This window comes from Staurois parvus, unplaced genomic scaffold (genome assembly GCF_062004578.1).
Source record: "Staurois parvus isolate SC_StPar_1 unplaced genomic scaffold, SC_StPar_1.0 ptg001256l, whole genome shotgun sequence".
In the NCBI taxonomy this organism is placed as follows: domain Eukaryota; kingdom Metazoa; phylum Chordata; class Amphibia; order Anura; family Ranidae; genus Staurois; species Staurois parvus.
Window position 1 is genome coordinate 547,184 of NW_028319052.1, and position 16,132 is coordinate 563,315.

At 43.2% G+C, this 16,132-nt stretch overlaps 1 protein-coding gene across 1 annotated transcript in view; it reads left to right on the forward strand.

Moving 5' to 3' along the window:
- Nucleotides 1-16,132, forward strand: part of SLC23A1 (solute carrier family 23 member 1) — a 684,016-nt gene that overhangs the window by 533,500 nt on the left and 134,384 nt on the right. Inside the window, exon 10 of the mRNA XM_089660642.1 lies at nt 2,318-2,447. Within this exon, the coding sequence (XP_089516768.1) occupies nt 2,318-2,447 (130 nt within the window). The remainder of the gene's footprint in view (nt 1-2,317; nt 2,448-16,132) is intronic.

Consider the following 16,132-nt stretch of genomic DNA (forward strand, 5'->3'; position numbering starts at 1 on the left):
AATCCGATCTCAGCAGTGTGGGGAGGAACAGCTCTGATGAGTGTCCTGCCAGTAGTCACCACATCCTTGGCCCTGCTTGTGCCTTGCTTTTCCCTGCTACCCCATCCTATGCCCCGATGATCCAATCCTGTGCCCTGCTGATGCTATCCTATGCCCTACTGATGTCATCCTATACCCTGCTGACTCCACCCTCTGTCCTGCTGGGCCCATCCTATGTCCAGCTGACACCATTTTCTGCCCCATTGACCTCATCCTCTGCCTTGTTGACCCTGTGCTATGTCCCGCTGATGACTGTCCATGTCCTGCTGATCCTATACTAAGCCCCACTGACCCCATCCTCTACCCTGATGACCCCTGTCCTCTACCCTGATGACCCCTGTCCTCTACCCTTCTCATCCCTGTCCTCTTCCCCACTGACCCCATCCTTTGCCACGCTGACCATGTCCGGATGACCCCCATCCTTTGGCCCAATGACCCCTGTCCTCTACCCTGCTGACCCCTGTCCTCTACCCTGCTGACTCCTTCCTCTGCCCTGCTGACCCCATCTTCCACCCTGATGGCCCCTCTCGTATGCCCTGCTGACCCCATCCTTTGCACTACTAACCCATGTCCTCTGCCTACTGACCCCTGTCTTCTGCCCTGCTAACCCCTGTTGATGCCTGTTCTCCACCCTACTGGCCCCTGTCATACACTCCCATGCTGACCTCCTATTGTCTGCCCTGCTGGCCTCTGTACATTGCCCTAAAAACTTCGGACCTCCTCTGCCCCGATATTATTTACCGCACCCTCACATCAGACAGGCTGGATCGGGTCCTGGTGCTGAGTCAGATGCACTGCTCTGCCTGCTTTAATTTTGCACTGGTATTTAGCCAGTTATTTGGAACTGCTAATTTAGAAGTGTAGGAATTGGGCTGATCTGATTTGCGAAGGTGCAGAAATTGGGATGATCTGAGGTCTGAAAGTGTAGAAGTTGGGCTGATATGAGGTGTGAAGGTACAAGAATTGTACCTGATTTGCAGTGTGATGCAGCTGACTTGTGATGTGAAGTTGAGGGATTTAGGGTGATCTGAGATGTGAAGCTGCAGGAATTGGGATGATCTGAGGTGTAAATGTGCAGGAATTGTGGCTGATTTAAGATATGAAGGTGTAGAAATTGGGATGATCCGAGGTGTGCAGGTGCAGAAATTGGGATGATCTGAGGGGTGTAAGTGTAGGTACTGAGGCTAGTCTGAGATGTGAAGGTGCAGGAATTGGGGTAATCTGAGGTGTGAAAGTACAGGAATTGGGGTTATCTGAGGTATGAAGGTGCAGGAATTGAGTCTCATCTGAGGTATGAAGGTGTAGAACTCTGTGCCACCTGAAGAGTATTTTCTATCCCATCTTTTGGCATTTGTTCTTGAGGCAGGATTTCTGGGCAGAGTAAAATATGCTCTCCTGTGGTTTTGAGAAAGTCCGTCTCAACCCCTTCTACCATATTGGGAGGAAGGGCTGGAGTCCACCACTATACCCACCACATTTCCTGATTACTCATTTTCTGAGATCTACAGTTATTAGAGAAAGAAAGACAGTGGTGTAACGTAATGAATATACATGGGCAATTATTGACAGCATGTATTTTTGCATTTCATTTTCATTGCATTTTCTTGTACATGTATTAGTTTGATTTTAGGATTTGCTCATTAACAGGACTCTAGACAAAGACTTGTTATAAAATGCAATTTTCTATTAAAGTAAAATCATTCTGGAAAAAAAAACTAATTCCATCAAAATACATGCCCTTTCAAATTTTTGAAAATATGCAGGTTTGTAGTGACACTATCTTTCTTGATCTTGTGAACATAACTAAGCACTGCACATTGGGATTTAGATCAGTATGTACACTCATGTACACTGCAGCTCAAAGAAGCTGCTCATACAGGCGTTTGAGCTGTTTTGAGCTTTTACTTTTTTCTGCCTCTTAACTCTCCTCCATGTGCCCATGCACACTTTAGAAGTTATCAGGCATATAAGCTTACAGGCATAAATAAAATCCAGGCTCTTTGGGTTTTTCTTTCTGCCTGTAAACGTATATGCCTGTAAATTCCTGGAAATGGTTATAGTGTGCATGGACACATAAGCTGACATGGAGGAGAATTAACAGGCAGAGAAAAGTAAAAGTTTGAAACAGTTCAAATTTGTGTAGGAGCAGCTTCTTTGAACTGCAGTAGGCATGAGGCCTTAAGGAACAATAACAGTCCACACCATCATGTGCAGCTGATCTGAAAATGTGACAATAACTAATTTCAAATTAATGACTTTTATATTTTGCTTTTCACAGGTTGGCAGCAGACGAGTAGTCCAGTATGGTGCTGGAATTATGTTTATTTTAGGAACAATTGGAAAGTTTACTGCCTTGTTTGCATCGATTCCAGATCCCATCCTTGGTGGAATGTTTTGTGCTTTATTTGGTAAGAAAAAGGCACAATTAAATGTATTATTAGTGTTATTACCTGTTTTTTTTTCAGATGTTATTTTATTTTTTTCCATAACACATATAAAATGAGAAAACACAACTAAAAACAAGCAATTTCGCTATTATGACAAAAGCGTCATCAGTTCATCGGTTCATTGTCAACAAGTATTCCAAACGTTCCAAGAATTCTAAAGTAATAAACAAAAATAAAACAAAGGCATATTATTCTATTATTCTTACTATTATATTAATATTATTCTATTATTTTATTACGGTATTATTATTCCAGGGCAACTGATACACTGTATCATCAACAGTATATAAAATAATTTTTCAAGATATGCCAACCCACTTCACATATACTCCCACTTTTTATTGTAGACTTAAACTAGAGCATGGAGCGTCTATCTATTTTCTCCATATTTTTTCAAACTTCCAAAAGGCATTTCATTGAGCATTAGTATATTTCTTGAACACTACGTATTTATCCATTTCCCGAATCCAGTCACCAAGGGTTGGGTGAGATTCAAGGAGAATCTATTAACCTGTGGCCCATAAAAGTAATTTCCTGGTATTTAAACAACAGTGATAAATATACAGTAAACAGGTCCCCAATAGCATCAGTCACAGTTCATATAAAACTCACCTATAACATATGATAAATGTGATTACAAACATGCACATAATGTTCCTCAACAATATATAAGGTAAGGATTAAATAATAAGGGAATGGTAAGGATAAAACCAAAAGAATTAGAAACTTCAACAGTAACCAGTTCTTCATTACTTCATAACTTTGGTAAATCTACACTCAAAATATGCATTTAGGAATAAGCTGAAGATCACTGCCAATGTTTTGGCAAACTTGTTGTATTTATTATTTTTTGTTGCCAACATCCTTTCCGTGGAACAGTGATAGTTAAGGTCTTGCTTTACCCTCCCTTTTTCTATGGGGTAGATCAGCCTTTTTCAAAAAGGGGGCCACCATAGGTTGCCAGGTGTGCCGCTGCTGTCCGATCCCCAGCCGAACTGTAAATCAGCAGTGGAGAGCTTGGTCAGGCTGATTTCACATACGAAAGTGAAAGGGAAAGGGAGAGCTGTCTTGCGAGTATGTGCTCTGCTTTCTGTCTCTCCCTACAGTGGAGTACCCGGCAGTTAGAAGGTACAGTACTGCTGATTTTATTTATATATATTATATATATATATATTTATTTATATTATGTAACAGTGCATGGCCCTGTCACAGGATCAAAACAGAAAACAGGTAGAAGTGGTCTGGTAATGGACACAGAGTGTAGATTGTGAGTGGAGAAAACTGCTGATGCAGGTTTCTCCTGATTTTGATATTTCTGGATGGGGCTCCGTAGCTTGGAGATTTCAAAGTGCCTTGGGAGGAAAGAAATCTCCAATCCGGTGTCCAGAGTTTGAAGTCAACCAGCAGGGTTTGGGCCCAGGTGCTCACAGCCCATATAATGATGGTTTGAAGAGCGTTGCAAGGGAGGAGTGCAGTGGCTGTCATTGAGTGTCTAGGTGTGAGACAGAAGATGTGTGCATTGAAGAGCTCAAAGCTGTGTGCGTTGAAGGGCTCAAAGCTGGGTGCATCAAAAGAGCTCAATGCTGTGTGCGTTAAAGGAGTCCAACGCTGTGTGCTGGGACTAGCCAGTGGTCTGGAAGACCCATATTAGCAGAGGTACTGCTAACCAGCAGGGCTGATGTGGAGTAGCCAGGAGGCTTGGTAACTTTTCAATTGTCTTTACCATTGAAGAAGAACCCCTGCGTGGGAAAGCTGTTTTCAGGGCTTGGTTTTATTAAAAGGCACTTTTATTAAGAAGGCAAGAAACAAAATCTCAAAAGTCCAAAATAAGCTTTCCCACACAGGGGTTCTTCCCAATGGTAAAGACAAATTAAAAGTTACCAATCCTCCTGGCTACTCCTTATCAGCCCTGCTGGTTAGCAGTACCTCTGCTAATATGGGTCTTCTAGACCACTGGCTAGTCCCAGCCCCAGGGGCGTATTTGCCGCGAGGCAAACAAGGCATTTCCCTAGGGCGGTACTTTTTAGGGGGGGCGGTGCGGTGCCCCCCCTTCCAACAGAAGCGACACTAAGTACAGGGGCGGGCAGGGGGCTGCTGTGTCTTACCTGGCTCCAGTCCCAGTCCCACGACGATTCAGTCCAGGAAGCGCTGCTCCTTCATTCACTCCGGCTGTTCCCTCACTCGATGTTCGCGCTGCCGCTCGGCTCCACCTCCTCACCGGTGATTGGGCACCAGAACTGTAGCTCAGGAAAGGCACACAGGCGGCCAATCACCTGCAAGGAGGCGGAGCCGAGTGGCCCCGCAAACATCGAGTGAGGGAGCGCCCGGAGTGAATGAAGCAGGACAGCTGACCGCCCGGTAAGTGTGCTGTGCTCATGGTGCTGCTGCAACCAGGTATGCTGCCTGCAGCAGCACCTAGGCTGGAGCAGGGGTCAGCAAGTTAAGTGTCATTGGTGTCAGTGGGAGGAATAGTGCCCCATCATTGGTGTCACTGATACTAATGATGGGGCATTATTCCTCCCACTGACACCAACGATGGGGCACTATTCCTCCCCCCACTGACACCAACAATGGGGCACTATTCCTCCCCCCACTGACACCAACGATGGGGCACTATTCCTCCCCCCACTGACACCAACGATGGGCACTATTCCTCCACCCACTGACACCAACGATGGAACACTATTCTTTCCCCCACTGACACCAATGATGGGGTACTATTCCTCCCACTGACACCAATGTTGGGACACAATCCCCCCCCACAGACACCAATGACGGGGCACTATTCCCCCCCACTGACTCCAATGACGGGGCACTATTCCTCCCACTAACACCAATGACGGGGCACTATTCTTCCCACTGACACCAATGATGGGGCACGATTCTTCCCACTGACACCAATGATGGGGCACTATTCCTCCCACTGACACCAATGATGGGGCACGATTCTTCCCACTGACACCAATGATGGGGCACGATTCTTCCCACTGACACCAATGATGGGGCACAATTCCTCCCACTGACACCAATGATGGGGCACGATTCCTCCCACTGACACCAATGATGGGGCACGATTCTTCCCACTGACACTAATGATGGGGCACTATTCCTCCCACTGACACTAATGATGTGGCACTATTCCTCCCCCCACTGACACCAATGATGGGACACTATTCCTCCCACTGACACCAATGATGGGACACTATTCCTCCCACTGACACCAATGATGGGGCACAATTCTTCCCACTGACACCAATGATGGGGCATTATTCCTCCCACTTACACTAAATGATGGGGCACTATTCCTCACACACTGACACTAATGATGGGGCACTAATGAGTGGGAGGAATAGTGCCCCATCATTAGTGTCAGTGGGAGGAATAGTGCCCCATCATTGGTGTCAATGGGAGGAATAGTGCCCCATCATTGGTGTCAGTGGGAGGAATAGTGTCCCATCATTGGTGTCAGTGGGAGGAATAGTGCCCCATCATTGGTGTCAGTGGGAGGAATAGTGCCCCATCATTGGTGTCAGTGGGAGGAATAGTGCCCCATCTTTGGTGTCAGTGGGAGGAATAGTGCCCCATCTTTGGTGTCAGTGGGAGGAATAGTGTCCCATCTTTGGTGTCGGTGGGAGGAATAGTGCCGCATCATTGGTGTCAATGGGAGGAATAGTGCCCCGTCATTGGTGTCAGTGGGGGGGAATAGTGCCCAGTCATTGGTGTCAGTGGGAGGAGGAATAGTGCCCCGTCATTGGTGTCAGTTGGAGGAATAGTGCCCCGTCATTGGTATCAGTGGGAAGAATAGTGCCCCATCATTGGTGTCAGTGGGAGGAATAGTGCCCTATCATTGGTGTCAGTGGGAGGAATAGTGTCCCATCATCGGTGTCAGTGTGAGGAATCGTGCCCTATCATTGGTGTCAGTGGGAGGAATAACGGCCCATCGTTGTCAGTGGGCGGGGCTCTAATAGGAAGAGGTGGAGCCTAAAGAGGAAGGGGTAGAGTTTGCAGGTGAAAGGGTGGGGCAAATTTAGATGCGGGGGGTGCCCAATTTTAGTCTTGCCTAGGGCAGCACAAAACCAAAATACACCACTGCCTCTGCACACAGCGTTGGACTCTTTTAACGCACACAGCATTGAGCTCTTTTGATGCACACAGCTTTGAGCCTTTCAACGCACACAGCTTTGAGCTCTTCAACGCTTCTGTCTCACACCTAGACACTCAGACCCTGATTTACTATTGTGCCTAGGCGCATTTCCGTGGGCGAACGTCTACTTTTTACTAGCGATCGTCTACTTTTATCCCGCTAAGAGATTTACTAAAGAGAAGCGTCAACAAGTAGACGCCAAACCAAATTTACTAACGAGACACAGATCAGGAATCAGACTCAAAAAGCAGACTTGCTAAGAGGCACATCTAACACCATGAAAAATCACTGCAGAAACATGTTCACATTGAAATTTGCTTTGCCAAATATCAGAACTTCACTTTAAACAATATCTGCCATTTCCAAAAAAATGTAAAATGTGTTAAAAAGTTTTTTTTTAAGCAAGTCGACACAATGAAGAACTAGGCGCTTATGCAGCATATTTGGCCGATATAAATGCACATGTGCAAAACACATTTTAGACGTCCTCTGTGGGTGCTTGCTTTTTAGCCGTTGTTCAATAGTAAATCTCTGTGTGGAGTCCTCTGACAGATGGCACTCGGTCGCGTTTACTGTGTTTAACAAACAGCACTAGGCATATCTTTATGTATTCTAATTTGATTTCCTTAGTTCTATTGATTCTATTTTTGTTTCTTATCCTTTATAATTATTTCTGTAATGATTTTACTTATTTCGAAGGTCTAGATAATATTTATTTTGACAGCTGAATGTAACAATAAAGGTCAGCAATAAAAAAAAAAAAAAAACAGCGTGGGGTCCCCCCTCTCATCCATACCAAGCCCTTCTTCAGGTCTGGTATGGATATTAAGGGGTAACTCCACGGCGAAATTAAAAAAAAAAAAACAGCGTGGAGTCCCCCCCCAAAATCCATACCAGACCCTTATCTGAGCATGCAGCCCGGCATGCCCTTAACATGGAGGGGTGCTTTGGGGCAGGGGGGCTCCCCCCACCAAAGCACCTTGTCCCCATGTTGATTGCGCAGATTTTTTATCGGTAAAAAGATCGGCCGATTTGCCGATCATTGCCGCGAAAATCGGCCGATTCGCAAAATCGGACGATTTTTATCCAAATTTACAGATAAGAAAAAGTGCCAAAATCCCTAAAAACAGCCGACCAATCAACCAACTAACGGCCCGAAAATCAGCCGATTTTTGTTTCGGCCGAAAAATCGGCCGATTTTAGACCCATCTAAAGCAGGCCATAGATGGGTCTAAAATCGGCCGATTTTTCAGCTGAAAAAAAAAAAATTGGCCGATTTTCAGGCCGTTAGTGGGTTAATTGGTCGGCCGTTTTTCGGGATTTTGGCACATGTTTGTTTTTCATCGGTAAATTTGGCGAAAAATCATCCGATTTTGCCAACATGCCAATTTTCACGGTAATGATAGTCAAAATTGGCCGATTTTTTTTCCAGCTGAAAAATCGGCCGATTTTAGACCCATCTAAAGCAGGCCATAGATGGGTATAAAATCAGCCGATTTTTCAGCCGAAAAAAAAAATCGTCTGATTTTCGGGCTGTTAGTGGGTTAATTGGTCAGCCGTTTTTCGGGATTTTGGCACATTTTTACTATCAGTAAATTTGGAAAAAAATCAGCCAATTTTGCCGATCATTGCTGCGAAAATTGGCCCATCACCAAAATCGGTCGATTTTTTGCCAAATTTACTGATAAAATGTGCCAAAATCCCAAAAAACGGCCGACCAATTATCCCACTAACGGAAGAGGCCCTTGTCCCCCATCAACATGGGGACAAGGTGCTTTGGGGGGAGCCTCCCCTGTCCCAAAGCAGCCCCCCATGTTGAGGGCATGTGGCCTGGTATGGTTCAGGAGGGGGGGTGGCGCTCGCTCGTCCCCCCCCATTTCCTGACCTGCCGGGCTGCATGCTGAGATAAGGGTCTGGTATGGAATTTGGGGAGAACCCTGTTTTTAATTTAATTTCGGCGTAGAGTTACCCCTTAATATCCATGCCTGACCCGAAGGACTTGGTGTGGATAGGAGGGGGGACCCCACGCCATTTTTTTTACATTTTGGTGTAGAGTTACCCCTTAAGATACATACCAGACCCGAAGGGCTTGGCGTGGATGGGAGGGGGGACCCCATGCCGTTTTTTATTTATTATGGTGCTGGTTTTTAAACGTAATTTTCCTTTTTTTTTCTTCACTATAGTTTAGAAATTCAGCTGTCACTTCCCCCAGCTAAAAGAGAAAGTTTTCTTGGAATTTATATCCCTAAAGGAAACAATGTTTACTTTGAGTTTGTTAAAAGATACAAAGTTTTCTGTAACTTTGGGGAAAGTGACTTCTAAGCTTGTGAACTATAGTGAAGAAAAAAAAAAGGCTGGCATTTGCATTTGAAAATCAGCGCCAACATACACATTGTATTGCGAAAAAAAAATTATTAATAATTGTGTAAACCGAGGCATTATTTTCAATGGATTTTCATTTGTAAACCGAAAATTATGTTAACCGAGGCATTGGAAAACTGAGGTACGCCTGTATTAGTATTGTAATCCTTTGTATTGGGATACCGAGAACCAACATACATCTGAATTGGCAACATAGCACAACATTTGTTGCACATTTGAGATATCTGGCTAGTTACACTGACCTTGCCCAGGGATTTAGGGTTGATTCACACCACAGAAATACAGGCTGGATTAGTGTTCAACAGCTATGTGGATTAGTGGTTAGCCCTGCTGCCTAGGGTTGTCGGTTTGAATCCCAACCACTGCAATGAATTTGCATGATCTCAGTTTGACTACCCTAACATACATGTGCTGGTTGCAGCATCTTTGCTTTCTGTCTAAATGATCCCTAGAATGTGACTTAGAATGAGGCCTTGTCTGTTCAAACACCTTTAAAGTTGCACCTTATGTGAATGTCAAACGATGGGCTGAGATAAGGGCCTGGACTAATGATTGATTTGATAATGCTGGTTTGCACTCCACCCCCTTTTGGCAAGGTTTGTCAAACCATGAGAAGAGTGAGCGAGAGAGAGAAAAAAAATTAATAAAATAATGGCATGGAGTCCCCCCCCCCAAATTCATAACAGACCCTTATCCGAGCATGCAGATACCGCATGCCTTCAAATATTTATTTCCTTTGTTGAATTGCCTGCTTGGTTCACACTAGATGCGATTTAAAATTGTGCTTTTTGTTGGCAATTTCACCGTATTTTCTGTAGATTTACCAATGAGTTATTGCGTTTTCAATTGTGTTTTGCATTGCGGTTTCTATTGTAGTCTATTTGTGCCATCGCTACAAAATGCTGAAAAAGTTAGGCAAGAACTACTTTTGAAATTGTGCTGCAGCAAATCGCTTACGTTAAGACACTCACATCCACATTCATTAGATCCGATATCAGGTACAATTTCAATTCCCAAATCGCACCTGAAATTGTGCACCCTGGATGCAACTTGGCATGCGATTTGCATGACATGCGACTTACAAATTGTATGCAAAGTTGCACCCTATTGTCTGCTATTAGAGCAGTCACATCTGTGCGTTTCCGCTACTGATTTATAAAGTAGTACATGTACTACTTTTGTGGCAATTTGCATAGATATCTGTGTCAGATGTCTTGCAAATCGCAAGGAAATCAGCATCTTCACTGTACGTCGCACAATTTCTAAATCGGCTTTGATGTGACCAGGGTATAAGGCCTTTTTATGTTTGATTTCCTGAGTGTTTTTTCCGATTTATGGGAAATGCCGCATACTAGCAAAAGTGAATTGACATTTTCAGTATTGCATGCGAGATGTGGTCATGTGACTGCCTTAACTCATGCGATAATCTGGAGTGAATTGTGCCCATAGGGCTAAGAAATATTGTCAATAAGGTTCCCTTTTACATCCCTGTTCAATGTTCTGTTGTATGCTGCACAGGTACACTTCACTGTGGCTTTCTGACTCTGATTTGTGGGGCCTGTATACCAAGGGTTAATGCAGGTGGGAAGAGAATTAATCAGGTGCAAACACTTTCTCTGACCAAATGATTGACAGTGGTGGGTGTGGCCTACCTTATATAAAGAGATGCAGTAGTGGTTGAATTTTCCTTGTACAGGCCACATTATTTTCTGCAAGTCCTTGTCTGTGGTGGTTTGGAGAGGAAGAGATATTGTGGTTGCCCCAGGCCACACTCATGCTGTGTTTGGATGTGGGCTGTAAATGTTTTGCATGTTCTTCCTCCTAAGGTGTGTTTGTGTGTTATTGTACAATGATTGTGTGTTTATTATCTTTGCATTGTAATCCTAACACATGTCAATTTCTCTGCTCTTCCAAGTTTGCTTTAGTTAGAATGAAATGCAGTTTTCAGACAAACATGATGAGAAATGTATGTGTGGGGGATTTGGGGAGGTGGGAGGTGTTTTATTTTGGCATGTATGTATATTTGTATTGATATTTTGATCTGCAGCTTGTTTTGTGGATAAGCCTAAGTGATTCATATTAACCGTTTGTTTCCTGCTGTAACCAGTGAAAGCACAGTTCATTAGAAGTATAATCTTTTAGATTGTAAGCTCTTATGACCAGGACCGTTCTATTTTAGCAACATCAATCCTGCTTTTTTTTTTTTTTTTCACCAAGATATTGAATGTACCTACTTGTTGTTGCTGTCCAAATAAATGTGGAATGAGTATTTGATCAATAAACATTTGGACTATGTATTTTTTAGGGGGATTATTTCATGTTCTAGTTGAATGTAGCACAGTGTCTAAATGGTTAGCACTTCCACCTGGCAGTACTAGGGTCGTTGGTTCGAATCCCAACCATGGCACCTCCTGCCTGGAGTTTGCATTTTCTCCCTGTGCCTGTGTGTTTCCTTCAACACTCTAAAGACATGCTGGTAGGTTAATTGGATCCTGGCAAAATTGGCCCTAGTATATGTATGAATGTAAGTTAGGGACCTTAGTACGCCCCTCGAGGGTTAGGGACTGATGTGAATTTACCACATATATGTAAAGCGCTGCATAAATTGACAGCGGTATATGCAAGTATGCCCAAACTAACAAACCAAAAGCCCCCTATTGCACCACAAGACCATGTTATGTACCAATGAATAGGTCGTGTTCAATGTGCAGCTAGTTATCCTTTTTCTACAATCCTCTTAACAGTAATAAATTGGGGCCCCCCAATTTATGTTAACTTTGGGCCTTTACCGGCAAATATATATTCACCAATGCCAAATCCACAATAGAGCTGCAAACATATATTTGCGAATGTCATATACACAATGGAGCCGCATGTAAAATTGCTATGGTGCACAAATAAATGCACCAAGATGGCTGTTGGAGGAGGCGCTAGAGCAGTTGTCATACAGAAGGACGTTTGCACACACCCGGAAGTGTTAGTGGATGGGAGTGTAGTTAGGAGAGTTTAGTGGTAATTTGTAAGTCTATTTTTTAGTTTTGGAATTGTTCTTTTGTGGAATTCCAGACCACATCTGGACATGGCGAGATCGCTGTTCTCTACCAAGGAGCTGATCCTCATTTGCCGGGGAAACATTACTAATAATTGTTGTATTTTCAGTTGAAAACATGTCCAATTCCTAGATCCATTGAGGTACATAGCAGAGGTTCAAGGTTCTTCCTAACTATACAGGTGGCACAGACACAAGCATACACCCAGGGCCACTGTTAGATATCACGGGGCCCCATACAGCATACCTGACAGCCCCCCACCGCCAGAGAAAATATCCAAATTATATTTATAGTAAAAATACACTAAAAACATTAATGGACATAATCCCAAGCATATTCCTGTGAAATCTAAATGATCTGTGTGTGTAATTCAGGTGTAATTGAGGTCTTGGGGCTCATTCACATGGGTGCTGTGGCCTGTAGAATGGGAATCAGTGGTTTGTTTTTGTGGCTATCGCCGTTTGCAGGCAACCTATGTTACACTATGGAAATGCTGCAGGTCATAATTTGACAAGCATATGGGTGCAGGTGTACAGCCCTGAACACAGACAGTGAGCATTCAGGGCCACTTCCCCACACCTTCACACCTGTCAGATTAAAACCTGTGTTTATACAGCTGCTGTGTCCCCATAGTGTAACAGGTGGCTCTAGCCACATGAACAACCCACTCATTCATGCTGTACAGGCCAGAGGACCTGTGTGAATGGGGCATTTTTTACTTTTTTTTTCCTCAGCTCATTAATTTCAATGGGCTGCCTGACAGGTGAGAACATGCAAAAATACTGCAGTCATATTATTTTAAAAGTGTGTTGCACCTAACCGCACAGTAGTGTGGTGCCATGCGTTTTGGTGGCTGTGAATTGGTCTGTTTTTAATAGACGTGTGTAGATGCAATTACATTTTCATCATGGTACCTGTGCACATCTGCAAAGGGCATTGCATTTCTTTGCTGTGCTGGAAAATATGTGTTCTTGCATGCGATTCTGCACCACCAGTGGTGTGAACAAGTCCTAAGGGCCAGTTTACACTATAGAAACAGTCTAGATGTGTTCCTGATTTGTTTTTGCATGCCCTTTTGGCATGCATGTTTAGTGTGTTCCAGTACATTTTGGATGCGTTTTGGACACATTGCATTGCATTTTTGTATCCCTTCCAGTTAGTTTTTTCTACTTTCTTTTTATTCAATTTAATTAGGGACATGTGCATTTTAGTACATTCAAGGGCGTTTCAACGCGTTCCAGTACAGTTCTGTGCAGAAACAATGCAACGTGGTCAACTTTGTTTACAGCACATGCAATGCACTGAAAATGCAAGTGCTGATGTGAATTATGACATTGACAACCATATAACCTTCTTTGTGATGCCGAAAAAGCAACTGCCACACATGTAGTGTGAACTGGTCCTAAAGATTATTAGAAGTAAGGGAACGGGACTGACCAGGAATTGTGAATTCAATCAGACTAGTGGTGAGATACAATCAGCAATTGTATAATAATGTGAGATCTGAGCTGTAGATGATAGAAAATGAGACACATTCACTTGATCAGTAAATAAATAGTTAAAAAGAGTGGGGCGGTGATCCATAGATTTGCATATGGGACAGGTGATAATGGGGTGGGGGAGGGGGTCAAGTTGTATAAGGAGACAGGTTTAAAATAAGATAAAAAAGTTACAATGAAATATACACAGCATGAAACGTGCACATTTCCAATTGTCAGAAGAACAGAACGCAGGTAAGGACCCCCTTTTCACTTTCTAGTCATTAGGCAAAATCTTAATTGATTGATCAATATTCCTGTCACAACACAGAAAATTGATCTCTATTTTTTTAACATTCATAAATGTCAAGGAGATTATAATCTAAGGGCAGAAACTCAGCCATGTACTAGGCCCAATTAACCTAACAGCATGTCTTTGGAGTGTTGGCAGAAACACATCCATACAGGGAAAGCATGCAAACTGGGATGCAGCCATGGCTGGGATTAGAACTCATGACCCAAGTGCTGTAAATTCTGAGTTCTAACCACTAAGCCACTGTGGGAGACAGAGTTTGAGCTCCAATGTAGAATAGTTACATTGTTTAAAAATGATAAAGCGAGCGCTGGTCAGATTATATAGACTACTAAAATGGTATTACACAAGATAAATATAAATATAGGTATAGATATGAAGGTAGCAGCTAGCACTCAGTGTATTGGCAACAGTCCCAGAATAGAAATATGTTAAAGTAATAGTGCAGCGCTATAAATGCATGTTATCAATCATAAATGCATGTAAAATCCAAAAAGTGCAATAATTTATTTCAGGTACTTATATAGCGCTGTCAATTTACACATATATTGTACATTCACATCAGTCCCTAACCCTCAAGGGGTGTACAATCTAAGGTCCCTAACTCACATTCATACTTACACATAGTAGGGCCAGTTTGGACAGGAATCAATTCACCTACCAGCATGTCTTTGGAGTGTGGGAGGAAACTGGAGTACTCTAGGAGGAAACCCAAGCAAGCACAGGGAGAACATGCAAACTCCATGCAGGAGGTGTCATGGTCGGGAATCAAACCCATCACCCATTTACTGCAAGGCAGATGTGCTAACCATTAAGCCACTGTGCCGCCCATTAAAAAATGATGTAAACTGGTAAATGGTGCTAAAAAAAAGTTAATATAATCATTCCTGAATAATGGAATGTCCTTCATGTTTACCTTTCACGAGTTCATGCACTACTGTCCGTCACAGATTAACCGCAGGTGCCATTCCTAGGCACTCTCTGAGTTGGTACTCTCACACGAAGGACATTCCATTATTCAGGAATGATTATCTGAACTTATTTTAGCACCATTTACCATTTTACATCATTATTGCAGTTATTTGCACTTTTTGGATTTTACATGCGTTCATTGATCACATGCATTTATAGCACTGCACTATGACTTTAACATAGAATAGTTACATGATTAAAGAGAAGGAAGCTATATCATTATATTGGGAACTTAGAACTAGACATTCCAAATTATTTGAGATATAAGTGTGAAAATGTTTAACATTTGAAAATAGAATGTATGACTTTCATTAGTAAATGCACTAGTTGTTTGATCATTTTAGAGAAACAGCAAAAAAAAAAAAAAAAATTATAATATAGCTGTACTTTTTATTTTGCATTCTAAGTATTCTCATATGCAAACAGAAAAACGCCAACGGGACAAAGCCCGCGCTTGTGCGCCACCTAGCGAACATATCCGGTATTGCACCTAAAAATGTGCTAGACGCGATTCCACATTTACTAACAGCAAAGTAGACGGTTTTCAATGAGATTGCTAGACGCCTCTCAGAAGACTGACAGGTCTTAATTGATTTAATTGAGTCTGCCTGAATGTTCAGAGTCTGCTGGTAGACTCAGTTCTTAGTAAATCAGGGCCTCAGTGACAGCCACTGCTCTCTCCCCTTGCAACTCTCAGCAAACTATCATTATATGGGCTGTGAGCACCTGGGCCCACACCCTGCTGGTTGACATCAAACTCTGGACACTGGATTGAAGATTTCTTCCCTTCCAAGGCACTTTGAAATCTCCAAATTATGGAGCCCCATCCAGAAATATCAAAATGTGGAGAAACCTGCAATAGCAGTTTTCACAACTTACAATCTTAACTCCGTAGTTCTGCACTTCGCACATGTGCAGACCCTGTGTCCATTACCAGACCACTTCCACCTGTTTTGATCCTGTGACAGGGCCATGCATGTATATATATATACACACACTATATTGCCAAACGTACTGGGACACCTGCCGTTACACACACATGAGCTTTAATGGAATCCCAGTCTTAGTCTGTAGGGTTCAATATTGAGTTGGCCCACCCATTGCAGCTATAACAGCTTCATCTCTTCTGGGAAAGCTGTCCACAAAGTTTAGGAGTGTGTCTATGGGAATGTTTGACCATTCTTCCAGGGGCGCATTTGTGAGGTCGGCAACGGTTGTCAGACAAGAAGGCCTGGCTCACAGTCTCCGCTCTAATTCATCCTAAGTGTGTTCTATTGGGTTGAGGTCAGGACTCTGCATAGGCCAGT